Source organism: Vombatus ursinus, unplaced genomic scaffold (genome assembly GCF_900497805.2).
Source record: "Vombatus ursinus unplaced genomic scaffold, bare-nosed wombat genome assembly UNPS02014798.1, whole genome shotgun sequence".
In the NCBI taxonomy this organism is placed as follows: domain Eukaryota; kingdom Metazoa; phylum Chordata; class Mammalia; order Diprotodontia; family Vombatidae; genus Vombatus; species Vombatus ursinus.
Genome location: NW_020954576.1, coordinates 65,348,657 through 65,369,802, shown reverse-complemented (window position 1 = coordinate 65,369,802; position 21,146 = coordinate 65,348,657). Strand labels below are relative to the sequence as shown.

General features: G+C 37.8%; 1 protein-coding gene across 1 annotated transcript in view; it reads left to right on the top strand.

Moving 5' to 3' along the window:
* The window catches only part of LOC114049583 (lysosomal-trafficking regulator-like), a 247,660-nt gene that overhangs the window by 59,890 nt on the left and 166,624 nt on the right, over positions 1-21,146 (top strand). Inside the window, 2 exon segments of the mRNA XM_027870837.1 lie at positions 10,112-10,200; positions 19,075-19,273. Of these exon segments, the coding sequence (XP_027726638.1) occupies positions 19,082-19,273 (192 nt within the window). The 5' untranslated portion in view covers positions 10,112-10,200; positions 19,075-19,081.

The following is a 21,146-nucleotide window of genomic DNA, read 5'->3' as shown; positions in this document are numbered from 1 at the left end:
CTCCTCCCACCCCCATTAGATTGTGATTTACTTAAGAGCAGGGACTACCTTTTGCCTTTCTTTGTATCTCTAATACCTAGTACAGTGCCTAGCATGTAAGCACCTACATCAATGTTTATGGACTTGCCTTACTGACTTTAAGCAGAAACTGGATTGACCACTTGTGGATTATTCCTTTTACTTTTGGGCTGGACTGAGATCCCTTCTAACTCTGAAGTTCTGTGATTCTATGAAGGTTTTTTGGGAGAAGATAATGAGATCTGTTCTGAACATGTTGAATTTGAGAATGGCAAGAAACATTAAATTGTAAATGTCAGATAGGCAGTTGGTGATGCATGACGGCATCAATCAGTCAACAAAACATTTATTGTCTACTTTGTCCTAGGCACCATGTTAGGTGTTGGAGATAAATATACAAAGAATGAGACAATCTTTACTCTCAAAGGAACTTTCATTCTAGATATGAGAATCATCTATGAAGAATTAATAAACGAACCAGAGCCCTGAGAGTACATTCAGCATAATGTTCATCCAGTACAGATGTCATTTTCTGGTGACCAACATGAGGCAAGGCAAACTGAAAATATGCAAAAAAAATTGGGAAATTATAAATACATTGGTTTACCCCAAGGTAAATTAGTCAGATGTAGAAAATGAATAATTTTTCTTACCTTTTGTTTTGTAGACGAAGCTTGTAACTACACATCTTATTACCACTAGATGGCATTATTGTATCAGGAAGATGAAATGTTAATTAGCTATAAGTACATTCAACTGGTTAGAATAGTTTCTGTTGTTTTATTATTTTTTTTGTCTTTTTTTTTTTTTTTTTAAAAAGTAGCCTGAGGCCAAGCATTAGTAAATGAAATATATTGTGTGATTTTTTAGGTGGTATCAAATGAGCGTATTAGTCAAATCAAGAAATATTTTTTAAATGCAGTGTGCTAGGCACTCTGTTAAGCCTTCCCCCTCACCCCCCCAAACAAAACAAAAAACCCAGGACCAAGCTAAACAAAACAAGAAAATCTGGTCTCCCAAGGAGCTCATGGTCTAATGGGGGAGACACCATACAAACAACTGTGTGCAAACAAGTTATATGTAGATTAAGTTGGAAGGGAAGCTCCAAGGGAAGGCACTAAGATCGAGAAGGACTAGGAAAGGCTTCTTGTAGAAGGTAGGGCTTTAGTTGGGAATGGAAGGGAGGGAAGGAGTTCGAGGTATGGAGAACAGCCATTGAAAATGCCCAGAATTGGGAGATGGAATGCCAAGTGCAAGGGTCAGCAAGGAGGCTAGTGTCACTGTGTCACAAATTGTAAGAAGACTGGAAAAGAGACAAAGGAACCAGGTTATGAAGGACTTTAAAACTCAAACTGAGGATTTTATATTTGATCCTGATATCTTCAAGATCAAATGAAGCTTGTGGAATAGGTAGGAGACATGGTTAGACTTGCACTTTTGGTCATTTTGACAGCTGAGTGGAGGGTGGACTAGAGTGAGAAGAGACTTGAGGAAGTGAGACACCAGGCTGTTGTAACAATCTAGGCGTGAGATAATGAGGTCTTGCACTAAAGTGGGTAGTTTCAGAGGAGAGAAGGAGCATATATGAGAGATGTTACAGAGGTAGAAATGACAGAATAATGAGTTCAGGTTTGTGACCTTCTTGTGACTGATCAATACATTTAAAAAGTCTGAAAAATATGTGCAGTATACCACAACCATGGACCTCCTGTCTCTGCAAAGGAGAGGGAGTTTTGTGACCTTCTTGTGACTGGTCAATACATTCAAAAAGTCTGAAAAGTATGTGCAATATACCACAACCATGAACCTCTCACCTCTGCAAAGGAGAGGGATGGTAGGTATCTTCTCAAATGGTGTGGAGAATAGAAGGCCGGTCCAGAGTCAAGAAGACCTGAGTTCAAATCCAACCTCATACACTAACTATATGACCCTTGTTCAAGTTGCTTAAGCCCTGCTTATTTCAGTTTGCACCTGTGTAAATTGGAAATAATAATAGCACCTACCTCCTTGAGTTGTTAGAGAATATTTGTAAAGCACTTAGCATAATACGTGGAACAGAGTAAGTGCTATATAAATGTTGGCTATTATTATTGTCTTCTTAGGAGCTTGTCATTTGTCATTTTGTAACATTTCACTTTAATTGGTTTGCTTGTTCTTTCCATTATATTGTAGTCATATTGTTTTCTTGTTGGTACTTTACTCAGCAACAAGTCATGTAAATGTTTCTATGATTCTCTGTATTCATTATATTGGTTGGTTGTTTCTTTTTTTAAAAAAAAGTTATCTCTCCTGGATCTATTTTCCAGGTCAGTTGTCTTTCCAATGAGATAGATATTTCACATTGTCTTCTATTTTTTCATTCTTTTGGATTTGTTTTACAATGTCTTGATTTCTCATAAAGTCGCTAGCTTCCATTCTAATTTTTTAAGGAAGTATTTTCTTCAGTGAGTTTTTGGACTTCCTTTTCCATCTGGCCAATTCTGCTTTTTAATGCATTCTTCTCATTGGCTTTTTGGACCTCTTTTGCCATTTGGGTTAGTCCGTTTTTTAAGGTGTTATTTTCTTCAGTATTTTTTTGAGTCTCCTTTAGCAAGCTATTGACTTGTTTTTCATGATTTTCTTGCATCACTCTCATTTCTCTTCCCAGTTTTTCCTCTACTTCTCTTACTTGCTTCTCAGAATCCTTTTTGAGCTCTTCCATGGCCTGGGACTGATTCATATTTTTCTTGGAGGCTTTGGATGGAGGAGCTTTGACTTTGTTGTCTTCTTCTGGTTGTATGTTTTGATCTTCTTTTCACCAACAAGAGATTCTATGGTCTGACTTTTTTTTTTGTGCTGTTTGCTGATGATCCCAGCCCATTACTTGAGTTTTAAACTCTTTGTTAAGGTAGGGATCTGCTTCCAGTGTGGAGAATGTACTATCCCAAGCTTTGGGGGTTTTGTACAGCTGTTTTCAGAGATACTTCTAGGGACCTGTAAATTTTCAGTTCTTCCAAGGTGGTATGATTAAGGGCGAGGTGTTTAACTCCTTTCTTGGCCTATGCTCTGGTCTTTGAATGACCACAAGCACTCTTTTTTGCTTTGGAACTGTGAGGAGGATTCCTTCTCCACCACCACTATGAGCTTCATCGTGCCAGTGCTCTTCCTCGCCCCAGGACTGCCACCCAGAACTGCAACCCAGATCCAAGCAGAGGCAAAACAAGAGAATCTTGCCTCAGCACCAGCAAAGAGATTCCTGCAATCCCCCTCTGATCAGCAACTCCATTCCCCCTCCATCTATGGACTCAGAGTTCTGGAAGCAGCCGATGCCCAGGGGCTGTGCCAGGACTGGGACTGGGACCGAGCTTCTCTCTCTCACTGCAGTCACAGACTTTTCCCACTGACCTTCTAAGTTCTCTTTGGCGTTTGTGGGTTGAGGAATCTGGAAACTACCACAGCTGCCCATGATTCAGCCCTCTGAAGGCTGCTCCAGGTTTGCAGAGGCCTGGTCTTTGCCTGCATGCCTACGATGGGCATGTGTTTCTCTCCCAGCCTGGCGCAGTAGACCTTTCTAATCAACCATCCAGTTTGTCGTGGGCTGGAAGTTTGTTTCACTCTGTCCTTTTGTGGGTTCTGCTGCTCTAGAATTTGTTTGGAGTCATTTTTTACAGGTATTTGTAGGGCTTTGGGGGAGAGCTCAAGGAAGTCACACTCCACCATCTTGGCTCCACCCCCACATTGGTTGTTTCTTATAGCATGTTGTTCAGTTGTTTTTTCAGTCATGTCTGACACTTTGTGACTCCATTTGGGGTTTTCTTGGCAGAGATACTGGAGTGGTTTGCCATTTCCTTCTCCAGCTCCTTTTATAGATGAAACAAACAGGGTTAGGTGACTTGCCCAGGGTCATACAACTAGTAAATGTCTGAGGCTGAGGTCTTCCTGAGTTCAAGTCCAGCACTCTTTCCACTGTGTCACCGAACTGCTTCTTACAGCGTTGTAATATCCTATTACATTCAGGTACCACAATTGATTTAGACATACCCCACTTGATGGTCACCTATTTTATTCCCAACTCTCTTTTATAACAAAAATGCTACAAGTAAATGTTTTTGTATTATGAGAACCTTCTTATCAGTACCCTTTTTGGGGTATAAGCCTAGTAGTAGAGTCTTTGGGTCATATTACAAATTGCTTTCCATAATGATTGTATTGATTCACCTGTACTAGTTGTGTATCAGTGTGCCTATCCTCCCCACAACCTTTCCAACACTGACTGATCCTGTCTTTTTTTCATCTTTGCCAATTTGCAGAGTATGAGATGGTACTTTAAGGTTTTTTTAAGTTTTCATTTTTCTTATTATTAGTGATTTGGAATGTTCTTTCATATGGTTGTTAATAGTTTGTAATTCTTTTGCAAACTTTTTGTTAATATCCTTCGACCACATACCTGTTGGAGATTGTTTTTTGGTCTTATGTATCTGTATCTACAAATATTGCATATTCATATACATGTATTCATTATTTATACATCTTAGCTACCAAACCTGTATCAGAGATATTTGATGTAAAGATTTTTTTCCCCTTATGACTGTATCAGTTTTGTTTATGTTGAGACTTTTCACTTTCATTTAATCAAAGTTATGTATTTTTTTTCTTTTGTTTTTTGGTGAGGTAGTTGGGGTTAAGTGACTTGCCCAGGGTCATACAGTTACTAAGTGTCAAGTGTCTGAGGTCAGATTTGAACTCAGGTTCTCCTGAATCCAAGGCTGGAACTCTATCCACTGCGCCACCTAGCTGCCCCTATTTTATCTTGTAATTGTCCTATCATTTGTTTGGTTAAGAATATGTTTCATATAATCTGTTTCTTTCCTAAAATTTTTAATGTTATGATCTTTAATATTAAGGTTGTATGTCTGTTTAAAATTTATTGTTGATTGTGACACAAGGTGTTGACCTATGCCTCATTTCTTCCAGACTGCATTCCAGTTTTTCCAGCAATTTTTATCAAATAGGGAGTTTATTAAATTATATTTTATTGTTTATTGGACTTTGGGTTATTGAGTTCCATGTTTCTGAGTCTTCCTTATCTAGTCTATCCTATTGATCTACCTCTTTATTTTTTAATCAGTACCAGATGGTTTTGATGACTGTTGCTTTATAATATAATGTGATGTCAGAAAGTGCTATTTCAATATCCTTCATTTTTGCCTTGATTCATTATTTCCCTTGATGTTCTAGATCTTTTATTTTTCTAAATGAATTGTTAATGAGTTCTATAAAGTACTATTTTGAAAATATGATTGGTATAGCATTAAGACTGTAAATTAACTTTAGTAATATTGTCATTTTTATTATATTGCCATGGCTTAGCCGAGAGTATTAAATACTATATTCCTCCATCTATTTATGATATTCTTTATTTCTTTAATGAACAAATTATAATTGAATCTGTGTATTTTGTGTGCTTAGATTGATCCCCAAATATTTTATGTATTTTGTAGTTATTTCAAATGGTGTTTCTCTTTCTATTTTTGCCTCTTAGATTTTATTGTTATTCTGTAGAAATGCTGTTGCTTTTTGTGGGTTTATTTTGCAGTCTGCAACCTGTTGAAGCTATTATTGTCTCAACATCTTTGCTAATTCTTTAGTATTTTCTAAGAAAACTAATGTGTCATCAGTAAATAGGGATAAGGAATTGTTTTATTTCCTCTTTACCTGTCATTATGCTTTAAATTATTTCTTTTGTCTTATTGCTATTGCCAGTAGTTCTAGTCTTACTACTATTGCTAGTAGTTCTAGAACTGTATCAAATAATAGTGGGGAGAGTAGACATCCTTATTTTACTCTTATATTTATTGGGAAACTATCTAAGTGTGTCCCCATTGCATATGATGTTTGCTTTTGGTTTTAGGTACAAACTTTTTTTTTTTTTTGGTTAGGCATTGGGGTTAAGTGACTTGCCCAGGGTCACATAGCTAGTAAGTGTTATGTGTCTGAGGCCAGATTTGAACTCGGGTCCTCCTGAATCCAAGGCTGGTACTCTATCCACTGTGCCACCTAGCTGCCCCTTAAACTTTTTTATTTTAAAAGAATTCCTCCCTGCCTCTACTTTGTAGCTTTTTTAAATGTAAATGAGTGCTTTGTCAAAGGCTTTTTCTCCCTCTTGATAATAATATGTTTTGGATGTTTTGTTATTAATGTTATGTTGATAGTTTATTAATGTTGAACCATCCCTGCATCCCTGGTATAAATTCAACTTGGTCATAATGAATGATTTTTTTTGGCTATATTGCTATAGTCTGTTTGACTTGTAAAGACCTTTCAACCTGACCCATTCCTATTTATCCAGTCTTCTTACACTTTACTCCCTTCTGTATATTCTATGATGCAGTGACACTGGCCTCCTCATGCACGATATTCCATCTCCCGACTTTGTGTGTTTTCACTGGCTATGCCTCATACCTAGAATACTCCTCATCTGGTTCTCAGGCTTCCTTCAAATTTCAGCTAAATCCTCCCTTCTTTAAGAAGGGGTTGTGTGTGTGTGTGTGTGTGTGTGTGTGTGTGTGTGTGTGTGTGTAAAATCTAGTTTGTACATAGTTTGTACATTGTTTGCATGTTGCCTTCTGCCTTCCCCCCCTCCCCCCAATATTAGATTGTGAAGTTCTTGAGAGAAGGTACTGGTTTTGTCTTTTGTTGTATCCTCAGTGCTTTGCACAGTATCTGGCAAAGTTCCTGGAAATGTTGCTGTTGTTTTTGAGTCATGTTCAGCTCTTTATGACTCCCTTTGGGGTTTTCTTGGCAAAGGTACTGGAGTGGTCCATCATTTCTTTCTCCAGCTCATTTTACAGATTAGGAAACTGAGGCAAGCAAACAGGGTTAAGTAACTTGCTCAGCATCACATAGCTAGTAAGGGATTTAAACTGAGGAAGATGAGTCTTCCTGATTTCAAGGCCAGTGATCTATCTGTCATACCGCTTAGCTGCCCTCCTGGAAATAGTACATGCTTAATGAATGCTTATTGACTTGATTTAAAAACTCATATTCCTGGCCCTCTGTAATCTGACTACAGTATACTTTATCTCATAGTGCTTCCAATTCATGCACTCTACATTGTTTGTAAACTATACTATTTGCAGGAAAGAGATATTCTGTTTTTCTCCCCCCTATGCTTTCATCTCCATTACATTGTTCACACTGCTCCCTCCTCCATGTTGTACTTCTTGCTTCTTTCCACCAAATGTAGAAACCAAAGAATGGTTCAGTTATTAAAGTCCCAGTGGTCAAGGCCCTATTCATGTGCTACCTCCTCTGTGAAGCTTTCTCTTTGTTTTTGCCTCTTTGTTGAAAAGTGTATCTTCCTTTTCAGATTTTTCACTGAACTTTGGCCGGACCTCTCTCCTTTGTGTTTTATAGGATTATAGGTAGTGACTTGTACCTCAGCTGGTCTAGCCTATACCTTCGAAAGACTTGCCATCATTATGGAATCCTTGGAGTAGCCACTTGGCACAATGCAAAGTACTAGAGGCACTGTACCTCTGAAAAGTGAGGTTAGATTACTGTGGAAGGGAAGTATTCTTCCTCAGGGAGGAAGTATATTTAGATAGGGTTACTAGGCTAGCAGATGATAGGAATGCTATGGATAGAGTTTACCTAGATTTAAACAAATTATTTCAGAAAGTCTCATGCTATTCCTGTTGAAGAGACATGTCGGCTAGATCAGACATGTCAGATACATGGACCAGTAACAAAAGTGCAGCCTGAATCAGATTAAAATTTAATTGGGAAATATTTAATAGAATAAATAAGAATGCAGTATAACATAGATCATATTACATTTTAAAATTAAGTCAATATGCAGCCCATAAGACTCCTTATATAAATATTAAAGATTATACAGATTATATTTCTTTTTGAGTTTGACACCACTAGGCTGGGTGATAGTCTCATTAGATAGATACAGAACTAGTTGAATAGCCATTCACAGAAAGTACTCATTTGTGGTTCTGGATCAACTTGGAAAGAATGGAAAACCCCAAGGCTCTCTAGTGTCTGTGCTTTGTGCTGCTTAACATTTTTATCAGTGGTTTGGATAAAGGCAAAGAGGCTGAGAGCGATAGTTAACACATTACATTTCAGAGATAGCATTCAAAATTTTTGATGGCCTACTGGCTGAATTGAATAAGATGAAATTTAATAGGGTTAAAAACAGTCAGACTTAGTTTAGAAAATTTCCTTCAGAAATACAACATGCTCGAAGGATAGTTAACAGCTGCTGTGAAAAAAATCTGAGGCCTGGAGAGGGTTAGTGATGTGCTTAAGAGCACATGTGGGATTCAAAGTAAACCAAAGTAAAGGCTCTTTCCATTGTGCTATGTTGGCTCTTTTGATCCTTATAATAATCCTTTGAAGATAGGTACAATAAAATATTATTTTCTGTGTTTTCAGATAAGGAAATAGGCTCAAAAAGATGAAGTGAGGATGTCAGAGGCAGAGTTAAACCTGTCTCTTACTCTGAATGTTGTTTTCTCTACATATGTAATTCCATATGTAATTTTGCCTTCATTGTCAGATAATTGCCCCTTCCCAGTTTTAGAATTAATTAATATGAATCTCTATACATAACTACATGTAAATAGTTATAATTTTATATAATTCAAGTTGTAGCAGTAGGCAATGCAGAAGTGGTAAAGGCAGCTTTTAAGAATAAGGTTTCAGGTGGCAGCTAGGTGGCTCAGTGAATAGACTGCTTGGCGTGGAGTTAGGAAGACGTGTTCAAAACCAGCCTCAGACACTAGCTGTGTGACCCTGTAACTTCTGTCTGCCTCAATGTCTTCAATCAGTAAACATTTATTAAATACCTACTCTGTGCCAGATACTGTGCTAAGCACTGGGGACATAAAAAGAGTCAAAACAAAGTACCTGTCTTTAAGGAGCTTGCAGTTTAACCTGTAAAATGAGTATCGTAATTGTGCCGACCTCCTGTGTACCTGTTATGAGAATCACATGAAATAATATTTCTGAAGTGATTATTTGCAAAGCATGCTACCCATCACATGAGTAAGTGCTTAATAAATTCTTGTTCACTTCCTCTTCCCTTCAAATAAGAATGACATAGTGTTTTAAAGTTTAGATAGCACTCTCTATGTACATTTTTAAATTTGAGCCTTATAACAGCACTACTTCTACTGTGACAGGCTACCTCCATCTGATGTTAAATTTACTTTTAGGGGGCAGCTAGGTGGCGCAGTGGATAGAGCATGGACCCTGGAGTCAGGAGGACCTGAGTACAAAAATGGTCCCAGACCAGACACTTAACACTTATTAGCTGTGTGACCCTGGGCAAGTCACTTATCAAACCCCAATTGCCTTATCAAAAAAATAAAAATAAAAATAAATTTCCTTCTCAGTAACTATAGTCATGAAGTGGTTTCTGTGGCTTACTGAATGAAAAACTGTAAGCAGAGAACTAAATAAGCATTGATAGAAGAGAAGTAGTTTGCTAGGGTCCCAAAAGCAAGAACTTTAAAAAGTAAAATATTGTCATGTACTAGGGAAAGCCTTGACTGTGTTAAAGATGTGGAAATTATTGAGGAGATAACCTTGAAAATAGATTCCTTTTGAAAAAATTCTATTTAAAAAAAGGCTGAAATATTTTTTTTAAATGCACAAAAAGCATTTCAGAGAGAAACACAGTCATATAGAATAGCTTTTGGGATCAGTAAGCTGAAGCTATTATATAAATTTTTTTAAATCAAGCTAGATTTAATGAGATTTGAGGCTTCATACATAGTACTCCTCTGTTCTTCTTTGTATATAGAAATATTTATATTGGTTGGTGTATTCAAGTTGATTTTACCATTTACCAAGACTCCTTTTGGAAATTAGGAGAAAATATATACCTGAAGTGGTGATTGTTATTGAAAACCTTGTCCTTGAAACTTTTTTTAAAAAAGTGTTATGGTAAAAGCATATTTTAAAATTTCTGTTTTGTATATTAAGTGTGGTAGCCACTATAATACTCTTTTAATACTCTTAAAGTCATAGTACAGTACAATCAAGATGCTTGTGCATATTGATCATTATTATTTACTGATTTGTCCTTTTATTTCAGATGAAGACTTAGTCCAAGAATACTTCTTTATTCCTTTACTAAGGCGCTCAATTGAAAAAAGCTAAATGTTGCAGAAGTGTTAAATACCGGTAAGCATCTCCCATAATAATACTATTTTATAATAGTGAATAGAATGTTAAAGGACCTACTGGGGTTTTGATGGGAGGAATGGGATAATACGAGTATTAGTAAGTTTCACATGTAGATATCTTCATCTTCAGCCTTCAATAATACTTAAAACAACAGGAAAGAGAGACCTGAAGTATTCAAAGGGTTAATCACTCAGCATAAGAAATACTCCACCACCACCCCCCCCAATTTATTATTTGCTTGTTTGTTTTGAGTAAAGCACTTAAGAGCCTTAAGGAACTGAGACTAGACAAGCTAAAGATATAAGAAGGATAACATTGGTGGGGGGAGTATATTTAGTAGTTATTGGAAATTTATCTCTCAAAGATTAAATTGGAACACTTTTGTCTTATTTTTCCCCTGTTAAAGTTCTTCCCTCACTTGGGAAGGTGTTTAAATAGAGTACTAGATAGTGATGGTTTGTTTTTGGGAAATGTTCTTGTTTACTCTTCTTGGAGTGTTGTGAACCCCAAGATTCAACTATGAAGACCTGTCATATAGTGAGTGACACAACCTTTGTTGTGTCAAAGATGTGACATTTATTGGGAAGATTCATTTGTGAAGAGATTTTCTTTTAAAATGATTCCTTTTGAGGCAGCTAGGTGGCACAGTGGATAGAGCTCTGGCCCTAGGGTCAGGAGTACCTGAATTCAAATGTGGCCTCAGACACATAATACTTCTTAGCTGTGTGACTCTGGGCAAGTCACTTAATCCCACATGCCTCACTAAAAAAAAAAAGAAAGATTACTTTTAAAGAAAAGAACAGGGGCTGCTAGGTGGTGCAGTGGATAGAGCACCGGTCCTGGAGTCAGGAGGCCTTGAGTTCAAATCCAGTCTCAGACCAAACACTTGACACTTACTAGCTGTATGACCCTGGGCAAGTCACTTGACACCAATTGTCTGAAAAAGAAATAAAAAAGACACCTGAAGAGTACTGGTACATTTTAAAAAATGCAAAGAAGAGAACCAGAGGTTCAGGGAGAATCACAAATAGACTAACTCATGGAAGTAACATGCTAAATTTAGTACATATTTTTAAAAAACAAAAAAGTGAACACAATGAGATTTGTGTTTTCCAATATAGCACTTTAACGTTCTTTGTTGGTGTCTTTCAAGTTCAGATTAATCTCTATTTATAAATTATATTTTTATAAAACTCTTTAAAAAGTACTCTATACATAGATTCCACATAGTTTTAAGGTAGGAGTAGGCAGAAACAGTGAATCACAGGTTTTTAAAGTAGTCAAATTTGAGGAAAAGATATAAATTGTAGGCAGTCTGAGAATGTTAGTAAAATAGTATTTGCTTGAATTATCTTTGGTAGTTTCTGGAGAAATACATGAATATTTAACACTTCTCTTTATTTTTTGAATTATAATTGAGGTTATGTTTATATCTTAGTAAATTTCATCTGTTTTGCTGTTGGTATCGTTAGATACCTCCATACTAAAATAAATCTATAATTTTTTTCAGTGTGCCTTGTGAAATCTTGTTTTTCATTTCCTTTCTTTTCAATGATCCATTTTATTTCTGAATTTGACCCTTTATTATTTGAATTTACTTTTTTCTGTTTTTTTCTTTGCCATGTTATTTGCCTTAATCTGATAATCTTGTTGCTCTTGTTCTAATTTTGATCCATTTATAATGGTACCAGTCAAATTGATACAACTGTCACTCCTTAAAACCTTTGTTTACTTTTCCTTGAAGTTCTATTTACTTTATGTTTTTGGTTATTTTTTGTTTTTGTTTTTTGGGGGGTTTTTTGCTAGGCAGTTGGGGTTAAGTGCCTTGCCCAGGGTCACACAGTTAGTGTCAAGTGTCTGAGGCCACATTTGAACTCAGGTCCTCCTGACTCCAGGGCCAGTGCTCTGTCTACTGTGCCACCTAGCTGCTCCTACTTTAGGTGGTTAGCTTAACCATTCCATGATTTAAGTTTTTGTTTTTTTTCTTTTGAGATGTAAGTAACTCTTCTTTTGGTCTGTGTCAGGTACAGAATGGTTTTCCTTTTGAATAGAGAAAGTTGAGGTGAGGATATAGGAGGAGCATCAGCTGAGTTAGAAGTGAGCATGGGAAATTCCTCAAATGGAAATTCCAGGGAGGAGCTCAACACTGGGAGAAGGAGGCATTTAGGGGATGAGGTGTTGCTAGAATGAGAAGGTTGCTGTGGTAGAGGTGAAGTCGTCTGTGGAGTAGAGGCTGAGCTGGGTTAGAAGTGAACCAGACTGATGTCGGTACTCTCTGAAATGGAGGGTTTTGTAGGAACTCACTATCAGAACCCACTCTTCAGAGTAGGAAGACAGGTAGGTGGAGGCACTGACAGGGTGAGAAAGCCATTAGGGTGGAGATGGCAAGGTAGTAAACTTGTTTGTAAAATATTACATAGAAGGATAGTGGTTATGAGCAACAAAATAGAAGGAAGCAATAGAGGGTAATGAAAATCGGTCTTAGGACATTTAAAGATGAAAATGAAGGAACATCAAAGGAGGAAAAATGGAAAAGATCTGCAAAGATTTTTTTATAACAGGCTTTCCACCATCAATGACAACGGAGACACCACATTTGTAACTGAAAGTTATACTCCCAAAGTGCTTTTAGGGGAGGTTGGTTGGTTCATTGTTGTCCTTAGTACTCAGAGACAACTAAAATGACATCACTGTGTTGGAGTCCAGGTACAATGTATCCAATTGTGACTGATCAGACCAGTATGAGCTTTGAAGGCCCTACCACAGTTGGGCTCAAATAGTCCACGTAAACATTCAGAGTGGAAACAGTTCTAAATTTAAGGATCTCAGATTTCTTTTGAGCTACTGCAACTCTGCTTCATTCATAGAGCACAGTGCCTTCTTTGATGAGGGTATGCGTTGCCAAGTGGTCCTGTGCCAGAAACTTATCAGTGTTGTATGTCAGCTTCATTACAACATGCTTGCCACAGGTTCTGGAAAATGGACAGTGCTTTTGAGCTTTCCAGGTCTTAAGTGGAACGAAGCAGGGCTGTGTGCTCGCTCCCATGCTTTTTAGCATGATGTTTTCAGCAACGTTGTTAGATGCTTTCAGTGAGGATGAAAACGGCATCAAGATCAGCCACTGCACTGATGGTAAATTATTTAACTTGAAAAGGCTACATGCCAAGAGTTTAGGGAGGGTAGAATATGCTTTAAAAAAAAAAAAAAACTAAGATGGGAAAGGCAGCTAGATTGGAGCAAGTGTATATGGTAGAAATGTGTGCTGGAGACATGATTGTGCATTGAGAGACCAATTCACAATGAAGGAGGTGAGGATGCCAGAGGCATAGAAAAAAATCTCAGACCTCATTTATATTGAAGTAAGATGACTGAGAATATATTAGCAGTTACCAACCTATGTGTTTATTTTCTCATCTATACAGAATCTTTGAGATTCACGTACACATGATAGGAAGTAAAGAAACAAATTTTTATTTAGTGCCTATTATATGCCAGCCACTCTGCTAGGCACTTGATAAATATTATCTCATTTAATTTTCACAACAACCCTGGGTTCTATTATTTATCCCCATTTTACATTTGAGGAAACTGAGGCAGAGAGAAATTAAGTGACTTGCCCAGGGTCATACAGCTACTGAGTGTCTGAGATTGAGTTTGAGCTCAGGTTTTACTGTTTCCAGGCTCAGTGCTTTATCTATTGTGCTATCTATCTGCCTCAAGATCTTCATCTTGGCTTCATCTGTCAAGGTTTTTATAGAAAACAATGATGGTAGGGCTTGAGTAAGTTGCTTGCAAGGAAACCTCGCCAAAGACCCATTTAGTATCATCAGGATGTTGAAGAGCTTTAACTTTTGAAGCAGGGAGCAAGCCACCAGGCCTTCTTTTAACCCAGCCTCATAAGCCATCATTGAGGGGAGAAATTTTGGGAAAGGGCTCTACTTTCCTCATCATCCCCAGCAACAACTGCTGACCACCTTCACCAAAAGTCAGGTAGGCACAAGATTTGGACACTTGGGAAAGTCTAGGATTTTTCCTTTCTGGGGCCCAGATCCCAACCCCTTCATTCTCCTCACAAGAACCAGAGGAATATGGAGCACCCCTAGACTATTGGCCCAACCCTCAGAGCCATCATCTGGGGAGGCAGCTCCTGTGAAGAAGGGCCACTGTCTACCAACCACCAACCATCTGCTGCTCATAGGAGGCAAGACAGCCTTGCTGAAGCAGCAGGACACCCTGAGGGAGAGGCAGGAGGCAGCATGTGCCAGACAAGTCAAACTACCACCATCTTGACCACCATCTCCTCTCATATCTTGATGGTTATAAAGTAGAACCCAGAGGCCAAGACCCTTGGGAATTGCAGTGCTTTCGGCCTAGTTCTCTAACCCATCTTCTTGGGAAGCAAACTTCTGTGAAGATGGTCTCACAACTCTTTTTTTTTTTTTTCAGCCAAAGACAAGGTTTATTAGAACATCCATCGTATTGGGCAGACTCTTAAGGAGTCTGAACATTAGTAAGCTATTGCCTAGATTTTAAGAATCTAAGCAGTGATTAGATTTTAGGAATCTGAACCATGGCTAGAGTATAAGAATCTAAGCATCTTAATGGAGACAAGTTGGACCTTATATACAGAAAGACTGTGGGAGGGACCTAGGAGTGACCAGTAAGCTTGGGTGAACAGAACTCCTGGGGCTTGGACCTAGTGGCCAAGGGAGAATGGAACCTCGCTAGGATTAAGGGTGGGAAATGGCCAGGGACCTTAAGGGGAGGTAAGACAGTGGAGGAGAGATTGAGTGTAGCCGCAGTGAAAGGCCAGTTGATGGGATTACAACCTCAGGCAAACACCAGAGATTTGGCCACTTGGGAAAGTCTAGGATTTTTCCTTTCTGGGGCCCAGATCCCAACCCCTTCATTCTCCCCTCAAACAAATGGGACCCAAATTCTTTTGGAGTAAGGGGCGAAAGTCTCGGCTTCTGAAACTGCTTCCTGCTGGCAAGGGGCGTACAGTTGTCCCTGCGTCGAGGGGGTCCCAAAGAGGAGGTTGATTGGAACTGAGCATGGGCTGCATCCAGAGAACAATGTGGGGACATTGGCTGGTACTCACTGTTTGCTACCAACTGTAGGTGAATGGCCCATAGTCTGGAAGACATAAATCTGACAGAAAAAAATGCAGGGCCCAGAAATAAAGCAAGGTCTAGATTTAGGGCCCAACTTTGAGAGGATAAAACACCCTTAGCTCTGTTTGGATTCAGATAATTCAGTTTTCCAACCATGCAGTATCAAATTCACCTCATAGCCAGACTCAGGAATAGCCAGGTGGATAACATTCCCTTTCAAAGGAACATAATGGGGAAACTGAGACAGGAGGATCCCATCTTAGACTGAAGCTAAAATTGTCCTCTCAGCTTTTCCCAATGCTGACTTCCCACCAAAATCACCTTCTCTGAGTAGCTTGTGGCATTTCTCTCAGATGGTGGATTATTGATTATCAATGGATTATGACCCATCAGACAACTCAAAATAAAATCAGCTTTTACCTCAAATAGCAAGTTTTACTAATCACAGTTTAGGAAAAACTTTTCCAGGATTTACATCTCAAACTTAAATTTGTCTTGGTGTAAAAAGCCAATTATTAGAGATTTCTATACAATTGCAAATTCTCAGCAAACCATACATAACCCAAACAAACTTTTTGGCTAGTTTACACATTAAAACAATAACCAACTATAGCTAAATTATTTTAGTGGTAACCAAATTATGAAAAATTGCTTGACACAACTGATACAGAAAGTTCACCAATTTGAAACGTGAAACACACCTGTTACCAATCAGGTGACTTCAGTTTTACTTTACACAGAGAATCAGCATCTCATCATTAACAATTTAAACTACAAATTTAAAAGAGCATGCTTACCCAAGTTCAGAGGCCAGCTTCTTTACCTTGAGCAGGATGTGCTGAACCTGAGTGATGCTTCCAGGCAAAGGGTGCCCCAGAGCCCAAGGCCATTGCCAGTGGGGCCCATGCTGTAGCTGCTTCCCCTCCCCCTTCTTTCCTTTCCCAAGGGGGAGAGGGCAAAATCAAAGGTGAGGGGTAAAGGAGTGAAACTCTCTTCTTCTATGAGAGGGGTTAACAGATTACCTCTTGAGTCAAGGAAAGGGAGTGACCAGGTTGTACAGTGTTTCAAAACTCCTTAATGATCAATCACAAAACCTCCAGAATATGCCAAGATATTTTTAGCTGTTATGACTTTCACTGTAACCTCCATGAAGGAGGATTCAGAGGTGCAGAGGGAAGGGAGTAAGTAAGTCTCAGGGAACCAAAAAGCAACTGCAGTTTTTCCCCAATTCTCTAGCGCCAAGAGAACTGACAGAATTGGGCATACACTTTTGGATAGGGCTTCCATCCTTGTCCTCTATGCTGCGGAAGGTGTACCCAGGTCCATGGCCTCAAACCAACCCAGTGGACTGAGAGCATCAGGCGGAATGTGAGACAGCCTCGTAACTGTCTTCCCGAAAAGCACATCCAAGTCTTGGTGCCTGGAGAGCGACCCCAACTGCAGAGCAAGAAAGGGAAGGAGAGGAGGCTTACATACCTTCCAGTCTTGGTGGGAGAAGAATTTGGGGTTAGGCAGTTTCCCCGTACGGGCCACCAAAATGATGCGGTTTAGAGTTTCAGGGGTCCTGGGACCCCAAAATCACAACACACGGGTCCTGCCTGAAAGAATTCGACCCAAGCCTTCTTTCAGCCAAAGACAAGGTTTATTAGAACATCCATCATATTGGGCAGACTCTTGAGGAGTCTGAACATTAGTAAGCTATTGGCCAGATTTTAAGAATCTAAGGAGTGGCTAGATTTTAGGAATCTGAACCATGGCTAGATTATAAGAATCTAAGCCGATAGCTGACAACTCTTCAGCAGATATTATACACATATAGATCCAGAAAAGAAAGTTCTTTTCACCAAAATTCTTGGTACTGTCAAATAGTTCAACATCAGAAACGGGTAAGATTTTATCGGTGGAATGACATTGAAGAGGCATTACTATCAGCTTTGCCACTTCATTCTAAGGACCATCAGATTTGCAGCTGAAACCTTCTTTATGTATGGTTTCCTTCATTTGAATGGGAGCTTTTCGAGAACAGGGACTATCTTACTTTTTCTGTTTGTATCCCTGATGCTTAGCATGGGGCTTTGCATATGATAAGAGCTTAATAAATCCTTTATTCATTCATTTTTTCATTCATGAATCAAAGGCATTCCTGATGAGGTATTAGAGGACAAGCAGGCTTTCACACATGATATTCTGCAGTGAACCACATCTTTTCCTTTTTTCTTTTTTTTCTCTCTCTCTTTTTTTTTTTGACATTGACTAAAAGATGTAGATAAATAAGACCTTACTATTGTTTGTTGTTTATTGATTATGAAAAAGCATTTGATTAAATTGAGTAAAATACAAACTTAAAGGTTCTCTTCCAACAAAGTATCTTCTATAAATACATCAAAATCATTCGAAATTTTTAAAAAGATGTTATATCAATAACCCTCTTGAATGACCCTCTGATCTCAAACATCAAGTAAGGCATAAAAAAGAGAGCTCTATATGCTAGTCAAAAGTGTTAACTACAGATGGAGGAGAGCCGGTGTGATAATTCCCAGTGAATGGCAAGGTCTTCCAGATGCTCCTGTTTGCATATGACATTTGCATTAAGCCCCAGAACATTTCAGGGCTCTTGGAAGAGATCCTGGCTTGACCAACCATGCATTTGGATGGACAGCCTGTAGAACTTGTCCATCCATGTATATACAGTATCTGAGACAGAAAGTACAAATAGATAATGATTTGAGCCCAGAGTTGAATAGGTGGGAAAGTGGGTGGGGTTGCCTTCTAGAAATTGTAAAACTCTATTAATAATTCCAAGCTTCTCCTGAAAACAAAAGTCTGTCTTTTTAATATCAGAGTCCACTGGTGATACAGTGGATAGAGTGCTGGGCCTAGAGTCAGAAAGAATTGAGTTAAAATTTGGCTCAGACACTTAATTGTCATGTGACCTTGGGCAGATCACTTAACCTCTGTCTGCCTCAATTTCGTCACCTGCAAAATGGGGATAATAGTGCTTCTACCTTGAAGGGTTGTTGTAGGGAGCAAATGAGATACTTGTAAAAGTGCTTAATGCAATGCCTGGTATGTATTAGGTACTATATAAATGGTTTTTCCTTTCTTTTCCCTTCCCCCAACAGTTTATGAATGTTGCTGCCTGGCTATGGGGCATAGAATATAACTTTCACAGAAAAATTACAGTTGACTAACAAATGGAGAGTGTTTTGGGCTGGGCCAAACTCAGACCCATAGCCTTTTAGCGTATACTCGATTTTGGAATGAAAATGAGACACTTGTAGGCATTTCAGCAACTAACAAAAGGTAATTTACTTAGCCATAGCAGGAGGACATTCAAAAAGGACATGCATTTTTTTTCTTTATTATAAAAGATGACTTTTTAGGGAAAAGGAGGGATATATTGGGAAATAAAAGTTATGCAAAAACACGAAGTATTAATAAAAACAAAACTTGAATTTTATGAGTAAAAATGAACTTTAAAAAATTCTCTCTTAATTTATTTACCATTTCAGCTTCCTATTAACCACTTCTTTGTATGTTTTCCAGTCTGAAGATTTTTCTATTGCCCTTTATTGTTATTTTATTTACTCCCAAGAGTCGGTTATATGTTTTTGAACTTCCCCAATACTATCAGCCCTGTTACAAGTATGTTTCTGTTATGTCATTACTCTTTTATAAAAACTTCATTAACTAATTTTTAATTTTTCCTAATATTCTTTATCTTGTGATTTTTATTTCTTTTTAAATTTTTTTATAGCTCAGTCATGAGCAGCGACAGTAATTCACTGGCACGTGAATTCCTGACTGATGTTAACCGGCTTTGTAATGCAGTGGTTCAACGGGCAGAGTCCAAGGAGGAAGAAGAGGAGGAGACGCACATGGCAGCACTTGGGCAATATCTTGTCCATGGTCGTGGCTTTATTTTGCTCACAAAGCTTAACATTCTTATTGATCAGGTAATGGTTTATTGTTTCACAATAATATAATTAATACATTGTAACAAACTTCATCATAATTTTGTGGAACCTTGCTTATAGCGTTATTTGCTCAGTTCCTTATTTTTAACATTCCTACTAGAACCAGGACTTTTGTTTAGCTTCATGTTTTTACAGAAAATTAATGATGTTGGGTGAGGCATGACAGTATATGGCTTCCTTAAAGTGGAATATAACTATAGTGTCATTTATCATAGAAGGATCGAATTTTTTTTTAGATGTGGAAAGGACATTGGGATTCATTTGATTAAACCCCCCTCTTTTACAGATGAAAGATCTTAGGTTCAAAGAGATGAAGTGATTTGTCCAAGGTCACATCTAAATTTAGTCTCTATTTTATTGAATTATTTTAAAGAAAGTTACTCATATGAAAGAAAAAAACCTCTTAAGCTATCTATTTCCTTCCTACTATTTTACTTAACCAAGATATCATATTTCTTTTGCTGAAAATATAAGATGAATTGCAAATCAAATAACTTAATCCTGTTAAAAACAGTACCCAAACCACATTTATGTCAATAAAAGCAGAACGTTTACAGCATTTATTTGTGCTAAAATCTCTAAAAAGTATAGACAAAGGACAGTTTTTAATGTGATTTAAAAAACTCCTAAAACCAACAGCTAGCATTATTTGCAATGAATGAATGTAAAAGCAATTACTATGTGTAAAAGCATTTATTATTGTGCTAAGCAGTGGCAATACAAATGGAAAAAGCAGGACATCTGTGCTTTCATTAGCTCACTTTCAAGTGAACATAAGAAACAAAACATGGAAACTTCAGCTAAAAGCTTCCCCAATAAATGTGGAATGAAGAAAGGATACAGTTATTTAACATAGTTCAAGAAATGTTAGTGATAGCAGTATAATGAGAGAAATTAAAGGTACAAACATTGGCAAAAAGGAGACAAAATTAGCCCTATTTGCAAACAATATGGTGGTTTATTTAGAGAAAAATCTCAAAATTAGCAAAGAAATTAATTAAGATAATAAGTTTTAATAATTAATTAAGATAATCAGTAAAGTAGCAGGATACAAATAAATCCACCAAATCATTAATATTTCTACCTAGCAACAACAAAATCCAGAAGGAAATCAGAGAAAGGGAATTCCTATTCAATATGACCAAAATGTGTAAAATGTCCAAGATTCAGTCTACCAAGACACACTCAAAAATCGTGCAAATACAATTACAAACACCCATAATAAAAAATGATATAAATACTTGGAATAGTTTCATTTCTTATGTTTGGGCTACAGCAATATAATGAAAATTATGATACTTAAAAGTATGATACCTAAAAGATTATTGCTATATTAGTGAAATTGCTAGAGGACGGAGTACTTTATAGAGCTGGGCAAAGTAATAACAATTCATTTGGAAGAACAAAAGGTCTTTAATCTCAGGGATATAATGAAAAATGTAGCATTGAAAAGAGAAATGGTACTTTCAGACTTCAGTCATGTTATAAAGCATATAATCCTTAAAAACTATTTGGCGCTGGTTCAGAAATTAAAAATTAGGGGGGTGAAGCCAAGATGGCAGAGTAAAAGCATGAACTTCTTGAGTTCTCCCCCAAACCCTTCCAAATACCTGTAAAAATGGCTCTAAATAAATTCAAGAGCAGCAGAACCCACAAAAAAGACAGAGTGGAACAAATTTCCAGCCCAAGACAACCTGGATAGTTGATGAGAAAGATCTGTTGCTCTGGGCTAGGAGAGGAATGCAGTTCAGTGTGGGTATATAGGCAAAGACCAGGCCTGAGCAAACCTGGAGCAACCCTCAGAGAACTGAATCATGGGCAACTGTGGCAGTTTCCAGACTTCTCAACACAC